At 39.5% G+C, this 27,996-nt stretch overlaps 1 protein-coding gene across 1 annotated transcript; it reads right to left on the bottom strand.

Moving 5' to 3' along the window:
* Positions 1-679: 679 nt before the first annotated feature.
* Positions 680-27,996, bottom strand: MAN2B2 (mannosidase alpha class 2B member 2). The gene is made up of 19 exons (XM_084204204.1): positions 27,859-27,996; positions 25,372-25,518; positions 21,458-21,563; positions 18,958-19,130; positions 17,581-17,696; positions 16,361-16,538; positions 14,945-15,143; positions 11,830-12,020; positions 10,946-11,132; positions 9,965-10,098; positions 8,667-8,923; positions 6,499-6,690; positions 4,539-4,791; positions 4,323-4,433; positions 4,016-4,208; positions 3,200-3,355; positions 2,726-2,838; positions 1,773-1,890; positions 680-903 (listed from the first exon to the last, which is right to left on the bottom strand). The coding sequence occupies exons 1-19, from the start codon at positions 27,988-27,990 to the stop codon at positions 809-811; spliced, it is 3,051 nt and encodes a 1,016-aa protein (XP_084060330.1). The 5' UTR covers positions 27,991-27,996; the 3' UTR covers positions 680-808.

Consider the following 27,996-nt stretch of genomic DNA (forward strand, 5'->3'; position numbering starts at 1 on the left):
TGGTACCACTGTGCACATTCTCTCAGCCTGAGAAGCAAGAAAGTTGACAGCATCACAAGAACAGTGTTCCTCCTCCAGGTTACATGATGAGTCTGTTACTGGCCATGGGACAGGACACACCTTCTGCTGTCAAACTGGCTTCAGTTTACCCTGACCACAAGGCAAACATCCAGGACCAGGATTCTGTCAGGCAAAGTTCATCAGTTCTTAAAGAGGCACAATTTAAATAAACTTGGGGCTAAGGAATACAAACAGTACATTGTATTTCAGTTTACAGCAAAGCAGAAACCTTGCAGTTTTTGCCCAGAAGATAAAGTAGCTGAAACACAGCAGGCATTTCTCCTTGCATGTGGGAACAGACCACCCCTTGACCAATGACTATTCTGTGATTTGGAACTCATCTTTTCTAACAATAAAAACCTTAAGAGAAGACTCTTGGCAGCACTATTAATTAGAAAGACAATTCAAGACTGCAGGACTAATATGATTTTGTTAGTGCTCCACAGTGAAGCATCATAGAAGCAATCACTTCAAAACCATCAATAGCAAGCAAAATAATGTTCAATATGCTCACTCTGCAACACAGGTCTTTTTTGCATTGAACAAGTTTCAGAAAAGAAAAGTTGTAAATAGTTAACCAACAAAAACACCCACAGCTCAGGCCAACAACTGAATTAAATTCAAAGTTTATTCCAAAATGATTTTTCCTTTCATTACCAGCAATAGGATGGTTTTCAAGATTATCACTTGTATCTTGAAACAAAACTTCAAAGATATTACACATTCACCTGAAATACATCATCAAACATTATTGACCCTGAAAGTATACAAAGAAAGTCCTTATTTCCTTTGGGTGAACAGTTACTATAAAGTCTTCTGAGGTCGCTGTGCTGTTGAAGAACCCTGTAAAACACAAAAGCATTGGAAATTTATTAAATCAGCTTTACTCAAATGGACATGTTATTCTATCACATCAGTTTTAACTCATCCCTTCACTAAAAGCTAGTGCTTGAGTAGATTCTCCTCCCTAAAACTCAAAGTAGTATAGAGCCCAAGATGTACCCATTCATAATGTTAAAACATACAACTTCTCTTTTCACACTGACTCACACAGAAAATGTGAAATGACTCTTCCAGTCATGCGCCTTTCCTTCATCATGAATAAAGAGCAAGCAAGCTCTGACCTGCAGGTCAAGTGGAGCTCTAAACTCTCATCCAGCCCATTCCAAAACCTCTGCAGGCTTTTTACAAGGCACAAAATGTAAGCAAGTGACAGTAATAACATTGTCCAAGCAACTAACTGGAATGAGAAATAAAATGAGGTCACCCACAGCATTGGATCTGAGTGTCAGCTCTAACTTGAATCATATCCATAGAGTCCTTTAAGCTGATTACAGCAGAGATTTTTAACTGCAGCTGTGTGTTTTCTGCAGCACAGGTTTCAACTTAGATAAACACAATTCATCAGCCTCTGACAAAATCAATCTGTGTCACAAGTGTGAATTCATAAAGTAGCCACTTCTATCTGGACAAAGAAAACTCCAGAAATATTCCAAGCTTTTTAACACTTCTAGGCAAAACAAGCCATCAGATAAATACAACAGCCTGGTACTTGCAGGGAGTCTTAGCTAAATGTTCCTACCTGCAAGTACCAGGTCTGTCATACAAAACGAAAATGCATTTCTAATCTTGCAATTTTTAAAACAATTTTTCACTGGACTAATCATCAACCTTCAACTGTCAATGGACACCAACCACATTATTCCACCTACTTTTGCCTGGATTTTGTGCAGTCTTCCATTTCCACCGCTCCAAAGTGTTCACATCCCAGGTGCCTGTGAGGGATCGCTCCTCCACTGCCATCAGTGATCCCAATCCCTTCAGCAAAGACTGAGTAAAGAGAACACCAGCAATCAAAGGAGGGTTCATAGACAAGAGTATCATCTCACCAGCCTGCTACACAGAAAGACCAGGCAGAATTTTCAGCTCTAGCATTGACCTTGGAGCAGAGACACTTTGAAAATCTCCAAGGTCATGCAGCTCAAGGGCAAATACAGATTCACCAGGCTTCACACTAAGAAGCTGAGGTGCTGAAAGCTTCCTCTGCATTGCAGTACAGTCTATTAAAAGGGCTGAAAGTCACACTCCCCTTTTTACTGAAACAGAGAATCCTACGCACATTGTTCCCCATGCTTCTCTCCTAATCAAAATAATAACCCCTGCCATGGAGTATAAGGTATATATTTCCACAGGAAAGATCAAATAAACATGAAACTGAAAAAAGTGAGTACATGATGGAAGTGACAAAGTTTGAACAACTCACTGAAATAAATTGTAGAGAAAAAAAGTTTTCCTTTAACCCTGTCCAAGATTCCTTAATTATATGTACAATTTTCAATAACCAGAGAAGCAACAAAGCCAAATCCTACTCTCTGCACTGGCTAAGGTACTGCAGGAAGTGCTACACTACCAACAGCTCAGCAGAACCAGTCCTAGCAGATCTTCATACTGTGCCTATGGCAACTCCATCTGAAGTGATGGCTTCTGTGTTGCAAAGCCCAGTAAAAAAAAAAAGGCTCAGTTCCCTCTGAGGTAAAATTCTACTAATACATTTATATCCATCTTTTGTGTACTTTATAGTACACAGGATGTGGCATTCCAGAACCATTTCTCTCTGGAATAAAAACACCTCACATGGTATTCAGTCTCAAAGGGTTAGATTTACCTTTAGATCTACCACCACAGGCTGAGACAGCACAGGATCCTCTCCAACTTCATACAGGTGTCTAATTCTTAGCAGGACACGACTGAAATCTGCATCACCTTGCTTCTGTTCATCTTCAAAAGAAATCAAAATACATATATTTTCTTACTTTAAAATTAAACCCAAGTTTTAAACCTTAATTTTTTAAAACTCCCATCATTTGAACTTAGTTTCTATTTTTTAAAATTAGCAATAGAACTAATATCAGGAAATAGCCAGCTCCCACTTTGACAGGAATGTCACTAACAGGAGTAACAAACTCATGCCGGAGAAATATTTCACTACTCAAGCAGAGAAATAATACAGTATAATTAACTTCCTTGATTGAGGAATATAATGCTTTGAATAAATAAAAATACTAGAAACAGAAGAGAGAAAAAAAGAAAACCAGATTATTTAAGTGTCGGATCCAGCCACCTTTTGGAAGGCACCTACCCACGTGGATGCTGCGGACCTGCTCTGCATGATTAGAGCTGTACCTCCACCCTGGAATGCTCAGAGTCTGGAGATGAAGATTAGGTGGCACAGTTACAGGTAAATCATGGACTGAATTCTGCTGAAGTTGTCTGGGCAGCTTTGGTTTATCTCCTCCTTTATGCAAAATAGAACAAAACAAACATTAAACATCCATCACACACACAAGCCTGGCTAGGGCACTGTGGAAGGGTAAAGGGCTTTTTGCTTATTCTGCCAAGGCAGAGGCAAAGTAGATGATATGCTTTCTCCTCCAAGGCCTTCCAAGATACTAAGCAGAATGCAGCATAGTTTTAACTGCTAGAAAAGTGTATCAGAGCTTTCCATAAAACAAATTTCACTTCAGTTTGAAATTGCTATTTCAACACCAGGATTCAGTTTTAGTTGATAAGGCAAACAAATATTTTTAAAGGAATAACTCAAAAATGGTCATTAAGGACTCAGCATCCAGGAAGCTGATATATGGTGCACTACTTACTTTGCACTAATTCCCTGTGTGAACAGTTTTTTCTTATTAGATGCTTTAAAATTTATTCTCCTCTCAAAGTAGTGATAATTATATAACAAGAGAAACATTACATATACTTGGACAACATCCATGTTTGAAATTAATGCAAAGTAATCAGCAGGCTCTAAATCTGTCTCCAAACTCACTACATGCTAACTTTGCCTCACAGGAGGCTTGGAGTCTGCATTTAAAAACTCAACAGCATAAATCAAAGCAACATAAACAAGCCATTCAGATGCTAAAGGCAGCATAGGGGACTGAATGATTACCTGATAATGCTCCAAACATCACTACTGGCCTGTGCTCTAATGCCAGTCCACTTGTCCGATACAAAGTGTTGGTGACAGCCTTGCTTCCTAAAAGCAGCCAAATTACAGGGCGAACCACTGAAGAGTCATTCAAAGTGAGATTGTTATTCAGGTCCCACTGAAGGTTGTTCCACAGTCTCCTGTGTAGCATCACCTGTATTGGGAAGGTAAATGTCACAACAGGAATCAGCCATCTGGCTTTACTTGCATTATCAGCAGCCATGAAATTATGCCCACCTAGAAAAAGAAATACAAATTCATACTTTACCTCAACTTGTCCATTCCCTTGACTTGACACACCATGAGCTCTTTCTGCAAGCAGCATCAGCCTTGTGGTGTCATCTTCTATGTAGGCAGTCTGGACCATAGGGTAATAGTTCTGTAACCACACAGCAAACCATGCAGAGATAATATGAACACAGGAAACAGTAACAGAGAGCAAAGATAATACACAAGTGACTTTGGATTACACATTTGTGCCTACCCGAGCCACTGTGTTATTCACATATGCCTTGAATGGTCTTTTCTGCATCTGATACCCATTGTTGTCAGTGTAGAGAAGTTGTCTGGTGTTCAAACTTGTGCTTGTTCTTAGGACTGCTTCACGATTTAAATCCAAAGGCCCAACGCTGTATTCTTGCTCTATCCTATGGCAAAGCAGCTTCCCATCGTAGCCTTCTGGTACTGAATACAGCCTGGTGTACACTGCATAAATATAGTCCTGAGAAGTAACATTGCTATAAAAATGAGAGGAAGGATGCAGAGTTTATAAGGTGAAGCACTTGACTGGTTATGACAAAACTTGTAAGGCACTCATGTCATCCTACACAAATTTCTTGCCCATTTTCTATTTATTTCATGTACAATTATTTTTAATTTCAATTTAACTTTCAAATATACAGGTATTCAACCAGAGTAAGTGATATCCTGTAAATCTCCTTCACATTTCAAGCGTCAGCAGGATTCCTCCTTTGATTACAAAGGCTCTGTTTTTCTCAAAATTAACAACAAATTTTAAAATTATTATGACTCCCTAAGCAACATATTCACATTGTACAGAATACATACATTTTTTTCAATCTGGGTGACATCAACTTTGATGCAAGAATTCCACACTACTTTCCAAAGGTCCTTAACTATAATCCTTGAGCAATGCCATGTAAAGCAAAAGACTTCAACCAAACAACCAGATTTAAAAGGGGCTGAAGGGTTTACAGACTGATATAATTTTGCCACAGAGAACAGTTAGTTCATCAGGGGTCAGAGTGACCTTACATAGGATTATTTTCTCCTTTATCTAATTTGCTTTCAAGATAGATATTCACAGTTATGAAACTGTATCATTATGTCCAATTTCCATCCATGTAAGATATTAGCTGCAATATTCACTGAGTTGTACGGAACCAGTTTCTCAACAGAACTTGGAGTAAAAAATGTACCACAAAGGATCACCCTAAACAATCTTCACATCCCTCCCTCCCTCCCTCCCTCCTGCAGCAGTATGTGCTTCAGAAGTGGGACCATGTGAACCCATGTGAAGTTCAACAAGACCAAGTGCAAGGTTCTGCACCTGTGTCAGGGCAATCCCAAGCACAAACACAGGCTGGGCAGAGAAAGGCTGGAGAGCAGTCTTGAAGAGAAGGAATTGGGGGTGTTGGTTAATAAGAAACTCAACATGAGGTGGCAAATGTGTGCCCAGAGACCCAAACTTGTCCTGGGCTGCCTTCAAAGCAGCACAGCCAGCAGGTCAAGGAGGGCATTCTGCTCCTCTGCTTCCTCTTCAGGTGACCCCACCCAGAGAACTGCATCCAGCTCTGGGGCCCTCAACGTGGGAAACACAAGGACCTGCTGGAATGGGTCCAGAGGAGGGCTACAAAGATGATCATAGGGCTGGAGCATCTCTCCTATGAAGAGAGTTTAACATTGTTCAGCCTGGAGAAGAGAAGGCTCCAGTACCTGAGGGGACCAGGGGAGCTGGAGAGGCACCTCTGACAAGGACATCTAGTGACAGAACAAGGGGAAATGGTTTTAAACTTAAAAAGAGTAGGTTTAGATAAGATGTTAGAAAGAAATTCCTTGCTCTGATGTAGTGAGACACTGTCACAGAGAAACTGTGGATGCTCTGTCCCTGGAGGTGCTGCAGGGCTTGGCTCTGGCCCTGGCTTTCAAGGTTCAATGGGGCTTCGAGGAACCTGGTCCAGTGGAAGGTGTCCCTGCAGAGGGTTTGGAACTGGATCTTTACAGTCCTTCTAACACCAACAACTCTATGATTCTGTGATTTACAGGAGGTGCCTCCTCAGCAGCACATTCAGCAGATGTATGATAGCTCTTTTGTCTAAATCCTAAACAGTACAAACACACAGAACTCACTCTTTAGGAGCAACTGTACAGAAGTAACCTTATAGATATCCAAACATCCCAGTGAAGCTGTAATGGTGCTGTACCTGTAGAAATACTGCCTTATCTCTGTCATCAAGCTTCCAGACATCACTTCCAGCCCCACTGCTTTTGACACTGGAACAGCTGAAGTATTTGGAGCAAATAAGTAGTTATCTGAAATGGGTCCTTTCTTTGTGTCTCCATTTACGTGGTACTCAAGGAACTCCTGGGTGAGCTGGACAGTCTTGTTAGTCTCCCTGGGAATCCACAGAAGAGTAAAAATTATATAACTTACAAACACATTTTGTACATGATAAATACAAAGCTGAACAGCCACAGGAACAAGGCAGGAAATGTAAGGACAAAAAACTTTCTTCACAGTGGATTGATTTTGTAAGGCTGAGTAAATGAGGACAGCAAAGAACTTAATGCTTCCCATTAAGATACATGTCAGTTTGTAAGCAAATGGAGTTTCTATGTAATTTTCTGTTTTTGTACAAGAGAAACATCTTAAGATTAAACATCATCTATATTATCTCACTGTTTTGATGCCAGAGTTGCTCTAGGATTAAAACTACCCATTTCACAAGAATGAGGTACACTGCACTGCTCCAATGAATAATTAGGTTCATTGAACTTTGTAGCTAGGTAAACTCAGCACGGTGCAAGTTTCCATGTCTACCACTGGTAACAATAAAATCAACAGGATAGTAACATTTCTAATCACTGCTTACTGTACCTCCTCCTCTCTCCACTAAAGCTTACAGTTTTCACGACTTACTATCACAATTTTTAGAAAGTCATATGAAGGCAATTTAAGATGCTGCTCTCAGCTACCTGCTCTGCCTTTGGCAACTTGTGAAAACAGGAAAAATCACTTCATCTAGCATATAAATTTATACTGCTAAACATTTTATCTTGTGTTAATACAGCTACCCACAATTTCTATTAACTGAGGAGAATATCCAAGTGTTTTCTACTACTTCCCTTATGAGGCACTTTGAGTGCAGGGGCAGGATCTAGAACTTCTAACTGTTGCAGTTCAATGTAAAGGGTTCCCCAATTCAAGATCCCAATTGTTTTCAACCTTTCCTCCCATTCCGACCTGTGAGGCCTCATTCTTTCCCATTATCCCAGTGCAAACTTTCTGAAACTCAAGCATTTTGAGCTTTTCTAAATTGCCTTTAGAAAAGCTCAAAATTATTGAGTATCTCATTTCCCCTACATGCTGAATTCCAGCTCTTGCTGCCTGCCAGAACAGGATGGAGAAAACTGGAATATGAATTTAGATTTTTATTCTTCCACACTATATTTCTCATAGAATCTGGAGACATGTCACACACATGAATCTCATAGACACAGAATCTCAAAGACATCTGGAGTTATGATCTGAAGGCACTCTGAGAAAATACTCCAGGGCTCTTAGTTAAGGTCCAGCTATACTTCTAAAGCTGATTTTAACAATACTACACAACAAGTTCTTGCTCTAGGAGGCAGAATTCTGAACAAAACCGCAAAGGTGAAAGAGATATAGCTATCACCATGCCAGTGTCAAAGGGGTCAAATATTCCATCAGTATACAATAGGTGACAATCTGAATCCTGAGCAGGCAAAATGTAGCAGAACTGCACTGAAGCTGAAGAAATTGGGCCAATTCACATCAGCTGAGAGGGACCATCTGCAAACCTCAAATCTTACCTAAATCTTCATAACTCTCCCATTTTTCCTACCTAATTAAATGGAAATTCCTGAATTAAAAGTTTCCTTTCAAAGAGTTTTGTAGCTTTCTACCACAGAAAGAGTGATATGGGACTTGCAAAACACTACTTAGTGTAAGTAAGCACTTTATCACTTAAGGCTCATTGTGCAGCCATAGTGTATGTGCTTCTTAGTAATTTTTAATAAAAATGCACATTCACAACCCTATTTTGTTCTAAAGTATATTGAAACTCCGCTGATATACTAGTTACTACTGTGATATGTCATCTCAGATCAACTGCAAAGTTAAACAGGGCAACATCACAGAATTAGTATGGAATCATGCTTGTGCTAGTGTTGAAGTGTCCTGTAAAAAGAGGGCATGTGAAGCAGGGATAAAAAAGAATTTTAAAGACCATAAAGAACATTTTGTTGAGTCTTAGAATTAAGACACATAATACAAATCCTTGGGTTTATTTTTATGAATTGTTTTTAAAAAATCTGAAATGCTATTGAAAGAAGCAGGCAATCTCACCTGTCTGTAATGCTGTGCATCAGGTTTGTGTTTTGGTCAAACAGGATCTGGTAGCAGCTGTTAACCACAGGAAACAACTGCTGGCTTTGCTGCCCTGCATGAGTCAGGTCTCTCCGCTGGTACTTGACTGAGCTCCCAATAAAGGCAGACTGCTGACCACCCAAGGGTTTAATACTGTATTTTCTGTAGCTCAGGCCACTTATTGCAACTAGAATATACAGATCATAGGTAGACTGGGATTCCACGGAGCTTTGAACCTGTATATTAGCATACACAAAAATGCTTCATTACAGAAAATTAATTAGCAAGGCAATTACCTTCATGTGCTGTAAGCCCTAAATTATAAAAATTAGCTTCTACTTTAATAAGTTTTTAAACATGCCATTCTTATAATTCTAAATTATAATGTAGATCCATGCTGCTTTTAATTGGGAGCCTGGTGAACTTGGATTAAGCTGAGCCTTTCTAGTGAAGCATGACCACGTGCCAACCCAAAGAGACTGATGGTTTCCAGATAAAGGCAGTGTGGTCTTATGCCATCACATGTACAGGAACAAGGGACAGCTGCTGTGCCTGTCTAACTGATGACAATGTGCCTTCACACATGGTCACAGTGGTAAGCCACAGGTCACAGAAACTGTGCAGCTGGCAGAATCTGCTGAGCTAGCTGGCATCTCAGGGACAGAGGGGAGCATCTGGAATTGTGTCAAGCCTCTTCAGGCCTCGTGCAGGAAGCATTCCTGGAGATTTACCAAGCCACTGATGGTGATGCATTCTGTACAGCAGATGCTCCTGAGACAGGCTAGTGGTAGCTCTCACTTGAGGCCACTTTCTTCCCTCCCCTGGAACAACTGGCTGTGTCTTGGAGCTTGGCTGTGACAGAATGAGCCATCAAATGGCAGCTGACTGACCAGTTTCTGAGACCTATATTTCTTAATTCTCTTCTTCTCCCTCCCCAAGGCAATCTGTCAATTGTACAAACAGGGCTGTCAATTGTAAGGCAGTGCTTCAACATTAAAGAATTTATTTGAAACAGTATTTTTTCACAGAAATAAAAATAAGGTAAGAAGCACCACACCAAGTCACACACAGCAGACATGCAAAGGACAAAGCAAATGTACATCAAGAGCAGCAAGAGTTTTGGAGAGTAAAAAAAGTCTCTCTGTTGAGACAACAGAGAAGCAAAAACAACCCTTGAAGGACAAGTAGGAAAATCCAACTTCAACAGGAAGTAGAACTCAGTTAAAGAAAACTGACAAGTGAGAAAAAAGTAACAGAAAGAAAGGAAGTTGAAGTACCTGTGCTGGCACAGAATGTCCCAGCTCATCATACACACTCATTGCCTCACTGCTGACAGAAACTGTGACAAAGGTGGTGATGTTCCATGCCAGTGGGTTATAGACAACCACATACAGGTCAACATCTGCAGCACCTTTGTTCAAACAAACAAAACTTGCAGTCACTACATTATGTATTTTTAAATAAAATGTGGTATTAAAATGTATTTAAGAAATCTGTCTAGGTACAACTATCTTACAAAATTTTAACATAAAACTCTGCAGTAAAACTTCATGATTGAAAAAAGGAAAACCTTTTACAGTCCTTCATTAAAACCTCTTCTGCTTTATTCTTATATTCTCTGCCCTGTCAAAAAAGACCATGTATTCAGAAAATGACACCTGAGTTGAATGTAAATGCATTTAGTGAAGATAAGCTGCTTACAACTCATTGTCATGCAGTATTAACTTTATCAGAGTTATACAGAAGATCAAATGAGAAGCCTCATTTAAAAACAGCCCTGTAAAAATCCAAATGGGTCTGTTGCACAGCCCACGGCACTGCTTACATCTGACAGTTTAAAAAGTTTCCAAAGTCAAGATAAAAGGGAATGTACAGTCTTTAGAAGAGACTTAAAAATCCTTTTACATTTCTTACACAAGCTGGCAGTACATTATAGCAAGAACATTTCTTGACTCTGACCGTGCTCCTTATCATGTAATGCTCTGTTGCAGGGTAAAGTTAGTTTAGTGACTACTCTGATCAGCACCTCTTCCTTGTACTACATGGAAGTCTGAAACTGAAAGCCAAGTCTAATGTATGCCCTGAGGTAGAGTTCTGTCTAACATCAGCTGAGAAATCCTGGGTCTCAGAAAGCAAACATGATTTTCTAGCCATGGTTCACAGAACTTAGATGTACATAATATGTTGATTGTTTTGGAGGAAAACATGATAGCTTTCATAAGGTAGCTTGAAAATTGGAAAAGCTGTGCAAAAAGTACCTGGTTTTCCTGAGTCTTTAGTGTAAACAGAGGAATAGACCTCTCCATTCTTCTTTGCATTGTTGATATCAAAGATTATGGAAGCCATTAGCTTCTTTACGTTGAGCATTCCATACATCAGGTTTTTCATGTACATGTCCTTCACCTTGGGAGACTCTGTGCCTGTTATACCATCATGGTGCTGGACCTTGTATTTAAAGGCAATTTGAAAGGTAAAACAAGATGTCATTTTCAGGTTTGCAATTGTGTTAACATGATAGTCAACTAAACTTCTTACACTCAACTTAAAACAATAAGGGATGACAGCTATATTCAGAGGGAAAAACCAAACAAGTTACCAAAACCAAGAATGCAGCAAATATACTGTAACAAGACAGGTTTTTCTTTTCATACTTAGTATTTAGCAGACAAAATAATTATTGACAGCAAAAGCTGAGGACTGTAAATGGTTAATGATACAAGGCTATTCACTTAGCTGCTGAACTTTGAAAAAACAAATTTTCCTTCCTGTTCTAAATTGCAGAAGTAGAGATTACCAGTAGTTTTCAATTAGCTCCATTTTTCTTTGGTTTTTATTCACTTTTAAGAACAATTTTGTAAATAACAAAACTAACACTAAGAAAAGGAGTTTCATATGCAAAGTTTGAAACCACATACTCCTTCACTAGTTGAAGAAAACATTTGCCAGTAACCATGATGCATGATTAAAGGGCAGTTTTTTTGAAAAATTGCTTTATTTTTACTTAAGACTTGCAAAAGCGTGGAAGTTATTTCCAAAAATATAAAAAAGCAACTTTGAGACACTCCAGGTGAAATGCTTATGCAAACTTTTCTTTTGGAAAAGAAACATTTCCATTCAAAGTAGAAAATAAATTAATCTTTACCTCTGAAACTGCCCATCTAAGACTCTGAAGTTGCTCTAAGGCTTTACATTTGCAAATAGAACCTTCTGGGTGTTTCTGGACATACTGTGTGAAAAAGGATTCTCCAGCATAAAGCAGTGAACTTGCTCTCCTTGCAATTCCTTTTAATGTGCTCCGAGAAGTATAAAACCCAGTCCATGCTTGGAATGGCTCTGTTTAGAGTGGAACAGATCCAATACACATCAAAACACCACTTCATTTATCCTACTTCTACTACTACTACTACCACCACTACTGTTCAGCTTCTTACAGGAATCCTACTGGGATTTACACAGCAGCCATCAGGTAGAAAGGTCATAAAGCCTACAAAGACACTCAGCCAGGAACATGCATTTTGAAAAGCTATCATCTCTCCTACAGGACTAGTAACATGCAACTTTGATACAAAGCCAGTAGCAACCAAGTTAACCTGTGTTTATGGAAATTTCTTCCTTGTGGATCTGCACAAAAGAATTTTCAAAGTTTCACTGAAGCATGTATTATTAGTTGTTAATAAATTACATTATAATCTTTGGTAATTGCTTGACACACACACTAAATTTCAACCTTTCAGTCAAAGGGATTTAGCTTAAATTTTATTTCTTCAAACTGGAGTAGAAATAGTGAGCAACCTGGTCTAGTGGAAGGTGCCCCTGCAGAGGGTTTGGAACTGTGCTGTGGATGTGATGACTCCAAACTACTGCAGCACTTCAAACTACATCAAAAGATGCCCTCAAGTGGTTACTGGAAAGTATTTCAAGGTCCTGTTTGTGTTAATGTTTCTGCAGCCCACAGAGTGAAATAGGAAAACACCCTTAGGGTGGGCAATTTCTTTTAAAATACACTAGTGATATATAGGTTTTCCAAAAAGAAGCTGCAGAAAGGGTTTTCCAAAGAGCATACATGCAAATGTAATAATCTGCTATCAGCCCAAGATCAAAGGCAACAATTAGAAAATAGGATCTTTTGCTCAAAAAACTTATTTTTGGACTGAAAGGTGCTAGAAGTTTCAACAGAATTAATTCAATTTTGGCTTTAAACATTACAAGCAGAAGAACCGCACATATGTATCAACACAGTACAATGAATGCAGAGCAGAAGGAAATACTTATCTGGGACTTAAAACTTGAGTTTCCATATATCATAAGTGACACTAAGCCCAATATGTGACTCACAAAAAAAGGGAATAGCAAGAATAAGAGAGGATTAATCATCAAGAAGCAAAACAGCATGTGGGAGAAAGTGCACTCAAATCTATACTGCAATTGCCAGGCACAGAAAGTCATTTGGGGAAAAAACTACATCTCTGTGTGGGCACCCAGCTGGAACACTGAAGGTGCTGCTATTATGCAAGCTAATAGCAATTGAATCCTGCAGGTAAATTATGCCAAAAGATAAAGGAAAGAACCCATATGTGAAAGGATATTAGCAGTTAGAACTGGCAATGCTTTTATCAGTAAGCTGTTAGGTATGATCCCTAGAGGGAGGTGAGGGAGTCAGGGATCAGTCCATGCCATGATTCACAGGAAGCAATGGTTATTTTTATTCATTGAAAAGTTAACAGACACATTACAGAACAGTCTGAAATACATGTATACAGCCAAAAATGTGATGAAGCAATGGTTGCTAATAATTATACAGAAAGGTGTTTTAATGAAATCAATGGGATTTTAATAATAAACCAGGCAGTAAAATAAATTGATGAGTTTAGAAATTGAGAAATTGGCTGTGTCTTCTCTCTGCATACTTTGATATGAGGTCTAAAAGGGTAAATTTATTGGGGAAAAGAATTGAAGGGATGTTGGGTATAGCATGATTTTTTTTGTGTTTTTCTAGTACTTTTCAGCTCTGCTTGAAAAGCCAAGTTAGTGCAGCAGGTAAGCAACAAGGAGCAGCAAAGAAATTTTGTAACACTGTATTACAAAATTTCAGAAATAACACTGTATTACAAAATTTCAGAAATAATGACTGTATTTTTACTTGTCTAGACTTCAGTTGTAAGAGAACTCTTTCCCACCCCAGAATTTCAAACTGTTTTCTTTAATGAAAAAGGCAATACTTTCTCCTACAGGAGACTTTAGGGGTTCATCTACATTAGTATTTTGTTTGGATCAGGTCATCCTTACCTAGTATGCTTTGCTTTATAGAAAAGATTGGATTTGGAGTGCACAAACTGGCTTCCTGATGGATGCAACAAGCATTAATGGGCACTCAAGTCTACATGACTATAGTAGAAACAAGCAATCCCCCAGCCAGGGAATAATGTGCTCTGACTCCATGATTAAGAAGGCTGAACAATTGCTTTATTAAGCTATACTATATTACACTAATACTAAATCACATACTAAAAAGATATAAAGAATACTAAACAATACTATACTAAAAGAGATACTTAAGAAAAACCTGTGACTGAGACAGCCAGGACACAGCTTTGACCCAACTGGCCAAGGAATCAAAACAACCTTCACTGGTGTCCAATAACCAAATCACTTTGGGTAAACAGTCTCCATAACACATTCCACATGCGCCAAACAACAGGAGCAGTGAATAGAGATAAGAATTGTTTTCTCTTCTTCTCTGAACTTCTCACTGCCTTTCCCAGGAAAAATCCCTGGAGAACTTGTGCCTGCTGCTCTCTGTGAAGAGAGCTGAGGCCACATATGACTAGATTATAAATTTCCTGCAATGACTTAGAGTGTTGACACCAAATTAACTGTTTCACTGTGGGAACCCCCATCCCCCTGGACTAACACAGAACTACCCCAAGAGCTTTCAGATTACCTTGGTCCCTTGGCTACCTGTAACTTCCCCAGAAATTCACAGATCACTCCACATCACATTTCCCACCTCTGGTCTAAGCTATGCATAACCCAGCTCTTTAAAACAGTAAAAATGGGACACTGTTCCACTGTTCTGTTTGGCCACCCACCCATCTTTTTTACAATTAAGTTGGGATCAACTAGTCTCTTGATGACACCTCATAGAGTGACCAAATCTTATCAGAAGGCATTTTTCTTCTTTATTGCTCATTTTCCCTTTCTAAAATTTTACATATTTACATTTGAGGCAGACATTAGGCAGCTGTGAACTTCATTACCTGTTGAATATGGAAGAAAGTCTTGAGAGTCCCGAATTTCCCAAGTAAGATTCCTGCTATAGACTGCTTGGAAGTAATCACTGACAGTGGCATACTGGACAGTCACTCCAAACTCAGCAGAATGCTTGTTAATATAATCCACCAACAGGTCCATGTTGGAGTACTGAACAGATGCATTAAAGAACTGTTTGTCACAGCCCTGAAATTCCAAACACAGAACAGCCACATCACTTTGGGTCAGACAATTTGGGAGGATAATTTTTTACACTAGTCTTTGTTCCAGGGGTATGTATTTTGATTTTGACTGCCCATATAACTGATTAGTTACAAAACTATCAAGACTGGGCAGGGTTGTTTGCACAGATTGTCTGTAATCATGAAAAAATAATGAAAAAGCATGGAATTTTAGAACCATATATTCTCTCTACTTCTTTATATACCATTATCACAAGCACAGAAACCCATAAGTTTCCTTACATTACTGCAAAACTGTGGGTTTGGATCTAGATGTTAGGGGTTTAATTGTACTGTTAAAAACTTCTCATTCCAGCACAATTTTCACTCTAGCACAACTACAGAGTGTTATATTCTACTTCTCACTTTCTACAAAAATAATAAATTCAATATAAGCAACAGTGTCATAAACACAGGAGAAAAACAAATCAGTGACTCATCAGTCAGAAAAAGTTTGTAACAACAGATATTGTGGTGAAATAGTCCATAAAGAACACACATAATCCTTTAATATTGTAATTATGAGACCTGCAGCATCCATCAAAATCAGGAACCAGACTGTACATTCAGTTTAGGCAAAATTATTCTTTCCTAAGGACTTGAAAACAGCAAGAGCACATCAGTGCTATATGTACGTGTAGGATGTAATTAACACAGCATATTGCTGAAGAAAGTATTTGGATGACCAAGCTGGGATATGCTTGCTTATGGCTCTAGCTAAAATACAAAGAATCTAAAAGAAAATTATTAGATATCTGTTAGGAAAGACTGTGTCTACAGAAGTGTCACACACTTTCCTCTAATGTTATGATTTTGTTAACACAGAGTTATGTTGGGCTAAGCAGTTAAAATAGAAGATCATTTAAATAGACAAAGCAAGGGGTAAAAAAAGGAAGCAATACTGTAATATATAGTTATGCAAGAGGTTATCTTTACAGTTTTGTCACTTTTCTTCTATCTTGAGTAGGGTGGAAGACTTGACAGACAACTGGCAGGCAGGCTATACAAGGAAATTTTATATATCATTACTAGTCAGTCATTTGGACCACAACTATTAGAAAAATACTTCATGTTGCATGGTTTGTACCAGCATTTCTGCAGTACCTGCTGCAGCAAGAACCATCCACTTACACTCTGGTGTGTACCTGTCTCTTCTAAAGCAAACACTGACCAGGCACTTACCCATGGCCACAAGACTTCCCCTGTCCGGAACCAGGCTGCTCTCTCCTTGATGTTTGCCACCATGGTTTGTGCATACAGGTGGAGGTTAGCATCTGTAACAGGGAGACTCATATTTGGATAAACACCATCTTTTGGTGGATCTGGGAAAGTTGCAAGTCCATTCCAAAAAAATCCTGACCTAAGTAGAAGCAGAAAGCAGTAAGCTGTAAACAGGATTTACTCAACTGCGAAAAACACATCAAAAGGTGCTGGTATAAAATGGGAATAAGAGGCAAAAAAATTCCGTTTATATTCATTGCTACTATTTAGGTTTAAGTATTTATTTGGGGGTGGAGGTAGGGGGAAGAGTCTCCAGTTTCCTTTCAACACTGGGCAACTTTTCAAGTCCCTGATGCTTGTTGGCATAGAACAAAGAAACCATAGGACAAACCAGCAAGCTTTGTAACAATGGATGGATGGATGGATGGATGGATGGATGGATGGATGGATGGATGGATGGATGGATGGATGGATGGATGGATGGATGTTCCCCCAAGTAGACCTGATTTTCAAAGAGTATTTTACTGGATAAGCCAGTAAGCAAAATAAATTTTTCAAAAGTTCTCAAATTTCTTCACCAAATTAATGGCAATTTCTTGTTGCTCTAGTTTATACAGGGACAATAGACACAATCTCAGCTCAAGATAATGCTGAAAATCTCCCACAGAAAATCAATTATCAATAGCCAATTCCCTACTGAGCTTCCTGGAGCTTTCAAATCTTTACTTCCAGGCAGAGAAAAAAAAAACAAAACAAAACAGTCCTGCTTTGGACATTTTCTATTTACAGTAATTAATTTGTTTCACATTTTTATTCTATTTTTTAAAATAAGAACTGACATTGTAAGTAAGTCACTGTATTATAAGTAGATGAAAGCCATACCTACGTTTCAAGCCTCCTGGTGTAAGAAAACAAGTCTTTCAATATTTATAGGTATTTTTAATGTCTGTCAGTACCAAGTGCCACTTTTGAGAATTCAGCTGTTAGGTACTGAGCAAACTTCATTTATTATGGTGGAAAGCTGGGGATGCTTAATAATCCTTACTCAGATCTACAGAGTCTAGACATCTCCTTGACCTACCACATGTCAGGAGAAAACAGTCAAAGAAAATGCTTAAACCCCAATAATATAAACTCTCAGAAGTGAACAACATTTCTGCATATTTGGGAACTCTTTGGACCTGTTTGAAAAAGGCAATTGTGATGGAGTACAGTAGCTGTACTGATCCATAACATGGGTGAAGATCTCCTGTCTTGCAGATAAGGAAGGAGAGCCCTGCCATACAAACTGAAGCTTCTGGAAAACAAAAAAAGATAAGAAACCATTACCCTTGATGACATTGATAGAAACACATCACTAACAACTTAAGATTTCAGAGTTCCCATCTTCCCTTCCACCACTTCTAATACTTTTAAGCGCTTTTTCTGAAGATCCAATGCCAATGGTATCCCAGGCAAGGTCACACTCTATATACAGGAGGCCACATCAGTGCCTCCTTCCATTAGAATTGATGCAGAATGAGAGGAGGCAGCACAGTGCCAGCACACTAAAATCCAGAGATAAGCCTGGCTTATCCCAGCCATTATACCTCAGCTGTTCCAATGGAAGCTGAACACCTCTGAGCTAGAAAAGATACAGATGTAGTCTGACTGCACTGTAGGCAGTGGGAATCAATGTTAATGTTTAAATTCTACTGAAGTAGAATTTTACTGTTTTGGAAGCCTTCAGACTCTTAAGGGCCAGAAAAAAAATAGCTGGGCAAAGATTGCCAAAGGGTCATAAAAGATTTTAACAGAAAGAAAGAACTGCAAATTATCGAAAACATAAGGTGTTAGGTCCAGGCTTTGCTAAATTCAACATGAAATCTGTTTTCTTCAGAGACACTTGAGTTTTACCCAAGATTCATAAAAACTGCCTAGTGCCCAGAACACAGTGGTAAAAGCCCCTTGAGTAGCCCCATATTTTCTCAAAATGTAGTGAGTAAAACTGATGACAGATCAGGGTCCAACACAGTGATATGAAAAGCATTTCTTGTGTATGGGACACTGTCCAAGAGAAGGCAGAACATGAAAGAAAAGCTGAATTCAGCAAAACCATGACTAGCTGCCACTTTAACTGACCTAGTATCATTAATTTTACAGGCACAAATAAATATTACAGGCCTGACAACACAGTGCCCAAAGGTTACTAAAAACCCTGCTCACATAAAACCCAACAGATACAAGATTCTTTCAGGGAAAACTGGAACACCCAGATGTCTCTACTTCAAACACTCCTACTTCAGTGTTCTTTTAGACTTGCCTATTTGCCCACATTTTGTGTCTTCTTCAGGCTAGACTACATTTTACCACTGACCAGAAGTCATGAAGACATTAATTGACCGTATAACACAGATTTAATATGTTTCACCATTACCACATGCAATCAGCATGTCCCATTTAAACAAGAAATACCTACATTTTCTTGCCCAGATGACAGAGATTCTTATCTTAATGTCATAGTTTAGATTACTGTAAGTAGAGGCCAGCAATGGTTTCATTCCTAAGGGTATTTTTACCTTGTTTTTCTGCATGTCAGCCTTCAGATCATAGTCAATACGAGAAATAAGATGAGCATTGAAACCAGCCAGAGCAAAAAGAGTTGGTGTTGTAGCTGAAGCTCCAAAAGGATCAACATGCCAAGAAAACTGGGGCCTGAAGCCAAAAGTTTCATACAAAAACCCATGACCTTCTGCAAAGCAAAATTTGTTTGGGTTAGGAACACTTCTAAAAGTTAATTTCCTCAGTTTAATAGGGATATTGTGATACAGGTAAGCACTTAAAGGATAGCTTCTTGTTGCTGTTTACCAAAGCATTCAAAGTTTTGGAAATTTAATCATTCACACCAAAAAGTTTAATACTGAAAATGTTATTGTTATGCCAAGTATAAATTATTACCATTATAAAAGACTACAACAAAAAGGAATTATGATTAGAGACAGGTCTTGGAAAAAGTACATAGCTACACATTAGGTTAAGGCTAATAGCCAGGTTGGAGTATGCATTAAAACAAAAACCTGGGGCTTAGTTTAAGCTTGCTTAAAAACCATAAAACCCATTCTCAGAAAATTTTAGACTCATATTAATGACAAAGGGACAGGAAAGCAAACCATCCACTAAAAACACTAGCATGAATCAGTCATATGAAAAGAAAAACACCAAAGGTTAATAGTGAGCTTGATACTTGATGTTATTTACCACTGATGTTACTGATGTAGCTACTAATGTTACTAATATAGAAATGAGTTTTGAAGAAAGAAACCCCCAAACTAGGAAAGCCCAGATAATAGCATGAACCCTGAAAAATCATTTGAATCAAAGTCAAACTACCAGGAAAGCAGTAGATTTTATTTGGAACCCAGGTATATTGTACTTGGATACTCATCATTAAAAAAAAAAGAAAAAAAGAAAAAAAAATTGCAATCATTATTTCATGGTTACAGAATTATGCTCAGAACTATCTGAAAATACAATAATATCTTTCCTGGAATAAATCTATTTCAAATTTTTATATCACATTTGAATAAGTGAGGCTGCAAGGCCTCTTTTCACTTCATCTTTCCCATGGTTAATGTCTTCCATAGCTAAAATATTTGCAATGTGTTTCAGTATTCTGCTACAGACATATTTGAAACAGGATTTTCTAGGCTCCTCCAAAACACTGGAATTCTGGATAGACAAGAGAAGACATGAAATCTAGACCACCAACGTCTGCACTGGCTTTGTCTTCTCAACTTGAACTCCACATAATCAATTTTCTTTGTGTGTACTCAAACTGAACAGAGGCTTCAGGACAAAAAAATGAGAATTTTAAAATACAATAATACTTTTGTTCCTGGTTAATAAATTACCAAACCTGAAATTTCTTTTTTTAAAATAAAGATTATGTTTACACAGAATGAAATGTTAAATTAGAAAGAATGTCCTTTTCAGCTAACTACAACGTATAGAAAAGCTGTGTTTGTGTTTAACAGAAGGACTCTTCAATCATTTTAGTATTTTACTTGAGAAGTCCTAGGTTCTGTGCTCTAAGCCCATAAAGCAACTTTTAAACACAGGAGTCAGATGAGAGAAAAAAAAAGTTTGTATCTCCTCCTCCTCTTGGCCAGAGTGTATTGAGGTACAGAAGTAGCTGCTAATCCTGAGCTCCTGATAAACACAGAAAGCAAGGAACAAGGCCAGCAGGGCGATGCAGAAAATAACAGAAGTGTTTTCTGTCCCTTTGCTCTCCCATAGTCCGGGCACAGTTTCCATCAGCCATGACAGCTGGGGCTAACACGTCCCCTCCCTGCTACACCCTCGTGGCATAAAGCAGACATCTCTAGCTCAGAGGTGGCATCAGTTATCCTGTTTCTGTTTGCACTGACCAAGGCAAACAAACCCATGTACTACAAGACTCTTTACACCATCAGATGGACAGGTGTAACATACAAATGTTAGATGCAAAAGTTAGAAGATTAAAATGGCAAATAGTGCATCTCTTGGAAATATGCACCTCTTTCCAACAGAAAATGATGATGACTACAAATGGGGGTTTCTTCATCAAGGAAGTCTTTCAACTAATTTTAGTTGACCTCAGTGATATTCCCTGTGACCTATTCTGCAGCAGACCTTGCCTAAACAGTACAACTTCCCTGCACTCTGAATTGCTACCAGGTATTTTCTTGAGGAGTGTTTCATACCCTCAATTTCACCATAACTATCTTCCCAGGAACTTTGCTCTCAAACACACATACACACACAAAAGGCCTCTGCCCCAAACAAGTTTCTACCTGACAAACCAGCTTTTGGTAACCTTTGTGCCTGCTGTAGAACTGTCATGTCAAAATGAATGGGTTTTTGTTTAAGCAACAATTTTTATACAAATAGCACTTTGGCTAGTAAAAAATAAGAAATGCCTTAATTAGTTCTTAAGAAGCCAGAAATTAATAGCAATTTTGGAGAGGAGAAAATGAAAACCAAACAGAGCCTCCAAGGTCATTACAATAAAAAATAAAAGTTAAATGCAAATATGCATACCCGTCAACTGTAAAATCTGATCATCAATTAGTGTCACAGCTTCATCATGCATCACTTGCCCTCCAATGACAAACTCCAGTCGTCCCTCCTGAAGCAACTGATGGACCTGTGATATTGAAATTAAGACACAGAATATAAGCATCACTTCAGTCTTATCCAAAAAGGCTGCAAACTCATTTGCTAGCAGATTACCTAGACACAATATTTGTCAAGAAGGCATCTAGGAGAAAAAGTGAGATAAAAGTGAGATACAGGGCTGCCTGTAGCGAGGCTATCTAAAGGAGAGTAACAGAGAGAAAAAAAGGATTTCAATGTGCTGCACAGTGCATTGATTTATCCAGGTAACAGGAACAAAGGATGCCAGGTAGACATTGACCTTTTGGTGTTTTCCAGTAGTGCTGTTACTGCGCCTTTCTATACTGCCTGAACACGAGACACTGCACTGGCAGCAGCCTGTAATCCTGCCTCAAGGCAGCCAGAGCTGGAGGATTGAAACAGAAGATGCTAATGCTTCTCCCAAAATCTTCCTTCTGCTGCATCCAGCTTGGCTTAGGGAATGCACTTGGTGGCTGGATGAGGGAGCAATATGCAATTCCTTGCAAGCAGCAATGGAGCCCCAGGCAAGCAGTAATACTCAGGGTTTTAACTGGAAACTAGATCTCTGGGATCCAGGAGAGAGACAGACAGTGCCATCACACCATGGCCACAAACATCTCACTCCCTATGCATCTATCTTGCCTTTGGGGCACAGACAAGTTGCTCAACTCGTGACTGACAGAATGCCTTATTATGAAATAGTTATCCCACGGGTTTGCCTGCCTGAATAACCCACTGATAACCTCAATTTCTGGTCTTTTTCCTAGTTTAAACAATATATTACAATCTGCTCAACTTTTGGTGGTGGCTTTTTTTTTGGGGGGGGTTTGTTTTTTTCTTGGTGGGAGAGGGGGGAGTTTAATTTCAGCCTAGAAACAACAGATATGCTGACAAGTACAGCCTTCAGCAAATGCTGGATGAAGAGGGGGGTGGTGTTTGGAGGGAGGAAGCAATAGTCTATGTCCCTTTCTAAAAGCGTTAGGAGTCCTCTGGTTTTATTTTAGTTACTTTAGAAATTCAGAGATATCTCAAACTTCCAATAAGTAAAGTTTATGCAAATACATATTTTATTCCTCAACATTTTTTTTAATCTGTCATGTAGGATGCCATTTTTAGAGCTATTATGTTTATTTTCCCAGGAACCTTCAGCGTCTACTCAGATAGGATGCCAGATTGTCAATTTTGATTATAATCATTTCTCTCCTTCACAATGTTGTGAAAACGCTTCAGGGCTCAGCATTCCTAAATTAGTTCCAGCCGACTGTGGTGACTGATTAGCATGCTGGGAGACCAGATAACTGATATCTGGTGTCAGCACAGAACTGGCCCTGACCTACATGAAAAGAATCTGTAATTATTATTCCCCATTTGGATGGATATCCAAAATATACCTCTAATCCAAACTTGGGGCCACAGAAATGCTTTTTTAATGTAAGTTTTGTGGAACCACTGAGAGGAAACACAAGAAAAATAATTCAAGTAATTTAAGTAATATCCAGTCTTCCATCTCCCAAAAATAGAAAACAGTATCTGTAAAGACAAGCACTTTTTCTGATCAGAAGGGGGCAAAAGGAAGGAGGAATGGAGGAAACAGATGCAGTAGTACTCTAAGCAGCAGGATGCTACGCTGTTGGAACATACCTGTGATCCTTGGGACCATACTACCATCAACTCACACCTACAAATCAGACAGAAGTGGCTACACATCTTTGTTAAAGCACCTCGACACCAACCCACAGTGAGGAGGTAGGAATGGTTCACACAAGAAAATTCAGGGTAAATAACATGTGTTAAGAACTACAAGGTTCCCATCTAGCTGAATACTGCTGCAGTACATTTCACTCTAACATACTCTCTTGTCTGAATTGAAAAACCAATTTCTGTACCCAGGTGTGGAAGAGGTTTTACAGCAACTTCTGTGAGCCAGAGAGAAGTTTGGTAAGAAGATCCATGTTTACCCCTGAAAGAATTTTCTACCAAGGTCATTGACATAGAAACCAAGAAAGAAACAAGGATAAATAAGAGAAAACTGCAACTGTCTGTTCCAATAAGTACCTTGTTTGTCTTCCATGACCAATGAGTAAAGTGCAAACTTAAAAGTTTTGTAGGAATGTATAAAAAGCATGCATGCTAGAATAAAAACAGGTTTGAAGCCTTCTGAAAATGGAGCGTGTTGCTTTGTACTGTGACCATCTCAACTACGACACCCAGGCTATACCTTTTACTAGTCTTTAATGCTATAGTTCCAATACAAAGCTTCAAAACAACACTAGAATTAAATCCTAGACGCTTCAAAACAAACTCAAATTACATCCTGTATTCCAAGTAAACCACTAAATGACAAAAAAAAAAAAAAAAAAGGAAAATTAAAACCAGAGTGCCTATACCAGAGAAAATCATTAATGCTAGAGCTCAAGTGGAAAAAGCAGGGCAGCAACCAGAGTGACCTAATTTCAGGAACCAATATTTGCAACTTGCTAATGTTAAAAACATATAATTTATTTATTTATTTACAAATTAGAGTTTCAAAGTTAGACACACAGGTTTAAGAGAAATTTTGTTTTAAACATTTTAATTTTGAGAGAAGAAACCTTAAAGTAACTAGAGAACTGACTACACAATGTGTAAAAGCAACAATTACAAATAATTAGGCAAAGAAACTAAGCCTGAATCATAGGTACTAAATTTTGCACTATCAAGGTCAAACGTGATACACATTATTCTTCTGGATTCCACACAATAGCAGGAATAGATATTAGAAACATGTGCCTTCACATTTGGTTTATAGCAGCAGAACATGCTTGAAATAACATCAACTCACCTTTGAAAGTTGGAGGATCTTCCTGTCCTTCTACAAAGCAGTTCCTATGCTGTTTTCTTCCCCACTTACAGCACAGCTTTCTAATTAAACAAATCTACAAGACAATTGTCCTACAACAGGCGAATATGGGCAGTGTTTACAAACACTGTAAACTGCCTAAACCCAACAAAATCTCTCCTGCAAAGATCAGCTGTGCACACAGGCTGTTATATGAATACAGAGCATAACAGAAGATTCAGAATAGTGAAGAACTATGTGAAGAAAACCAGACAAGAGCTGTGTTTTTTGCACGATGCTTCAAACATCCAGAACTTTAAACAAACGGAAATGTAAAGAACTGTTGATAGGATCCTGGTAACAAAACAGACCATGGAGTTCTAAGTGCCCATGGGAAATTGCACCTATACACCCTTTGGTTTTAGGATCCAAAATAAACAACCAGCTGCTAGCCTACCAGTCCAGTCTTTGATTCAGCATGTTTGTTTCATGTCAGAGGAAAGAAGAAGTGACAAATAAAACTCCACAATGACGTTACTAGAAAAAAATCACTGCCATTAAATGTACAGTCACTGCTTTGCTGTACTATCTGTGCTTACAAATGGCAGGTTTTTGAGCAGTACTTAACTGGAAAGAACAAAAAGCTCCTTCTTGTGAGCAGTGATAGGTGTCAGATGTTTTAATGGATATTGGTGCGGCCTCTTTCAGGTTCACCCACATCTCAAAGTAGCATGGCCCCACAGAAGTAAGTTGCCATTAAACAAGAACTGTAAAGTGTAAAAAATCTTCAGCGCAAAGGTTACTACCTCCTACTGCTCTAATCTATAGCCGGGTTTTAACCTCTTGCAACTGCCTTTAAAGTCCTTTAAGTACTAGATTCAGAGGCAGCTTACATCAGACCTGGGTAAAAAGCAAATGGTGAAGTACTTTGCCCCTATTTGTCCCCTGAAAAGAGTGTGATTTCTTTGTTAGCAGAAAGCATGGCTCCAGTGCAACTTACCTGCTGCTTCTGTGTATCTGTGGCTACCATATCCCACCAGAGTCGAAAGAACTCCTGCTCCACTGCAATAAATTTGCGCTGCTTTCCTTTCATCAGCTCTTCTACGACAGTAGTGTAGACATTTGCTGCGTAAGCATGCATACTTTCCTGAAAGAAAAAAAAAAGCTCTGTTTTACCTAGATTAAAAGGGCTGTTTTCAGCACTCATTGGGCTTGAAAAGGGAGATACCAAAAACCTCACATTTGTTGCATGCTTCCTTTGTAGCCTCAGAAAGATGGAGTGCTGTCTACATACGGCCTCTGGCCCTTCTGCTTCAGAAAACATCCTCCTGACTGGATACCCGACTAGATCAAGGTGTAGCTTCTCCCAAGACCAGCACCAATATCAGCTTTCTTTTAGACACACTAGGAATGGCTTACTCTGTTCTTAAGCGTTCACCTTAAATCACAGGTGCCATGACTGACAATATTTTTTATCACCATAAAGACCCCACATGCACACTTCATTCCCCCATTTCAGCTCTTCTTTTGATGGCCTGAATTACCAGAATTGCTTCTTCAGAGTGAGTGTGACTCTATGCTGTGCATTACCAGTACAATGCAGTGATGCATCTACTGTAAATTATACTATTATGAAAAATAACTCTATTTTGCTTGACGTTTTAGGATAGAGTAAAACCAAGCTGGTAAAAGAATCTTAGAATGAGTTCAACTGTTGACACACAAAGTGTAAGATTTTATGCATCCTAAAAACACCTCTATTCCAGAATGAGGCCCATGGACCTTTATTGCAATGCAAATATGACAGCTGTATCCATCAAATAACCTACCACAGTGTTATATTCTATGATATGGTATCAAATTAACAACACCATGTTAATTTTGAAGTTGTGCACACAAAGAGTTACTTTTTGCACGCTTACCTCGACCAGAACAACTTTTGTTGACCAGATCGTCTTCCACCTTTTTCTTAATTTTAAAGGGATACAGAATGTCTAAAGACAACAGCCAACATCCTAGGATTTCCTGAGATGCCTGTCTTTCCTTGTAACAAAGTTATCTGCATGTTATTGACAGTTAACACTTATCTACTTAAACTACTGGTACTTAGGAACACGCACCACAAAATGTACATCCTAAAGTGATTGACACATAGACCTCTCCCCAGTGAAAAACTAATGGACACTATATGTAAAACATGAAAGCAGAGTTTCAATTTAGGTAAATTTCCTACATGAAAATTACCATTTGAAACAAGGAGATGAGGTAATCCAAAGGAGAAATTAACTTTTCCAAACCCCTTGCTTTCCACAACAGAAACACACCTTTGGAAAAATACTCATGCCACTAGAAAAAGGAAAACATTTGAGTGTAGGAGCAATGGCTTAAAATACTGTTTGGACTACCTAAATAATTTCTTCCTCAATTATTTTCCCATTGGTTCATAAGGGTTTTTTGAAATCGAGATTATTAGATACTTAAAACACTGTGAAATTTTAATGAAGGATTTGAAGTTTTAGTTTTGTGCTCTCTTATGCAATTTCTGAGTACGAGTCTGAAGTATTAAAGGAGAAATTCATTAATCTTTCCTAAAAAGGGAAGACAAAATACACGCACAGCAGAGATGGTGGGTGAGCCACTAGCTCTTTTTTATTAGTTAGGCCTAATGCCATTTCACTCAAGTGAGTGAAGTACCCACAGCATCTTTCACATATAAATGAAAATAATTCATAGTAATGAAGGAGAATTCAGTAGCAGGATTTCGACTCAGAAAGGTAAATGATATGAGGCCCCACCTGACTTACTTTGCTCTGCATTTCATATATTTAGCAAAAATTAGTTCAGAGGCGCTAGGCTCCAAGCCTACCCCAGCCATCGAGGACCTGGGATCCTGCTGTCCTCTCTGAAGGAATGACAGAAGGTTTTGCTGGGGTTTTGGCTTTGTAACAAGATAAACGTAAAGACCGTGAAAATCTGCCACATAATCAAAGCCCCTTCAAACAGAATTAAGATTTTCCTTAAAAAGAAAAAAACTCCAAAAAACCCCATCAGGAGCATCCTGCTGAACACAGGCACACAGAAACCCACAGCCCAAGGGCACGGCTCCTAGGCTAACCATGCACCCAAAGGAGGATCCCGAAACACCAGGGGACGGCGGACACACCAGGCCGGACTCGGGGCAGGAGCTGCACCGGCCAAGGATTTGCGCTTTCCTCCGCAGGCGGCGCGCCCCGGGAGCCGGCGGCGCGCCCCGGGAGCCGGCGGCGCGCCCCGGGAGCCGGCGGCGCGCCCCGGGAGCCGGCGGCGCGCCCCGGGAGCCGGCGGCGCGCCCCGGGAGCCGGCGGCGCGCCCCGGGAGCCGGCGGCGCGCCCCGGGAGCCGGCAGAGCCGGCGGCACCCGGCCCCGTTAGGCGGCTCCGGGCATCCCTGCCTGCGGCTCAGCCCCGGCCGCAGCGAACCCACCCCACCCGTGCGGCGCCCCCGCCGACCTGCACCGTGTACACCCAGCCGACGTCCATGTGGCTGTGGGCGACCACGAAGGCCCGCAGCTCGCCGCCGGCCCGCGGGAGGAGGGCGAGGAGCGGGAGCAGCGGCAGGAGCAGGATGCGCGGGGCAGCCATGGCTGT

Source organism: Fringilla coelebs (assembly GCF_963513975.1).
Source record: "Fringilla coelebs genome assembly, chromosome: 4".
Classification (NCBI taxonomy): domain Eukaryota; kingdom Metazoa; phylum Chordata; class Aves; order Passeriformes; family Fringillidae; genus Fringilla; species Fringilla coelebs.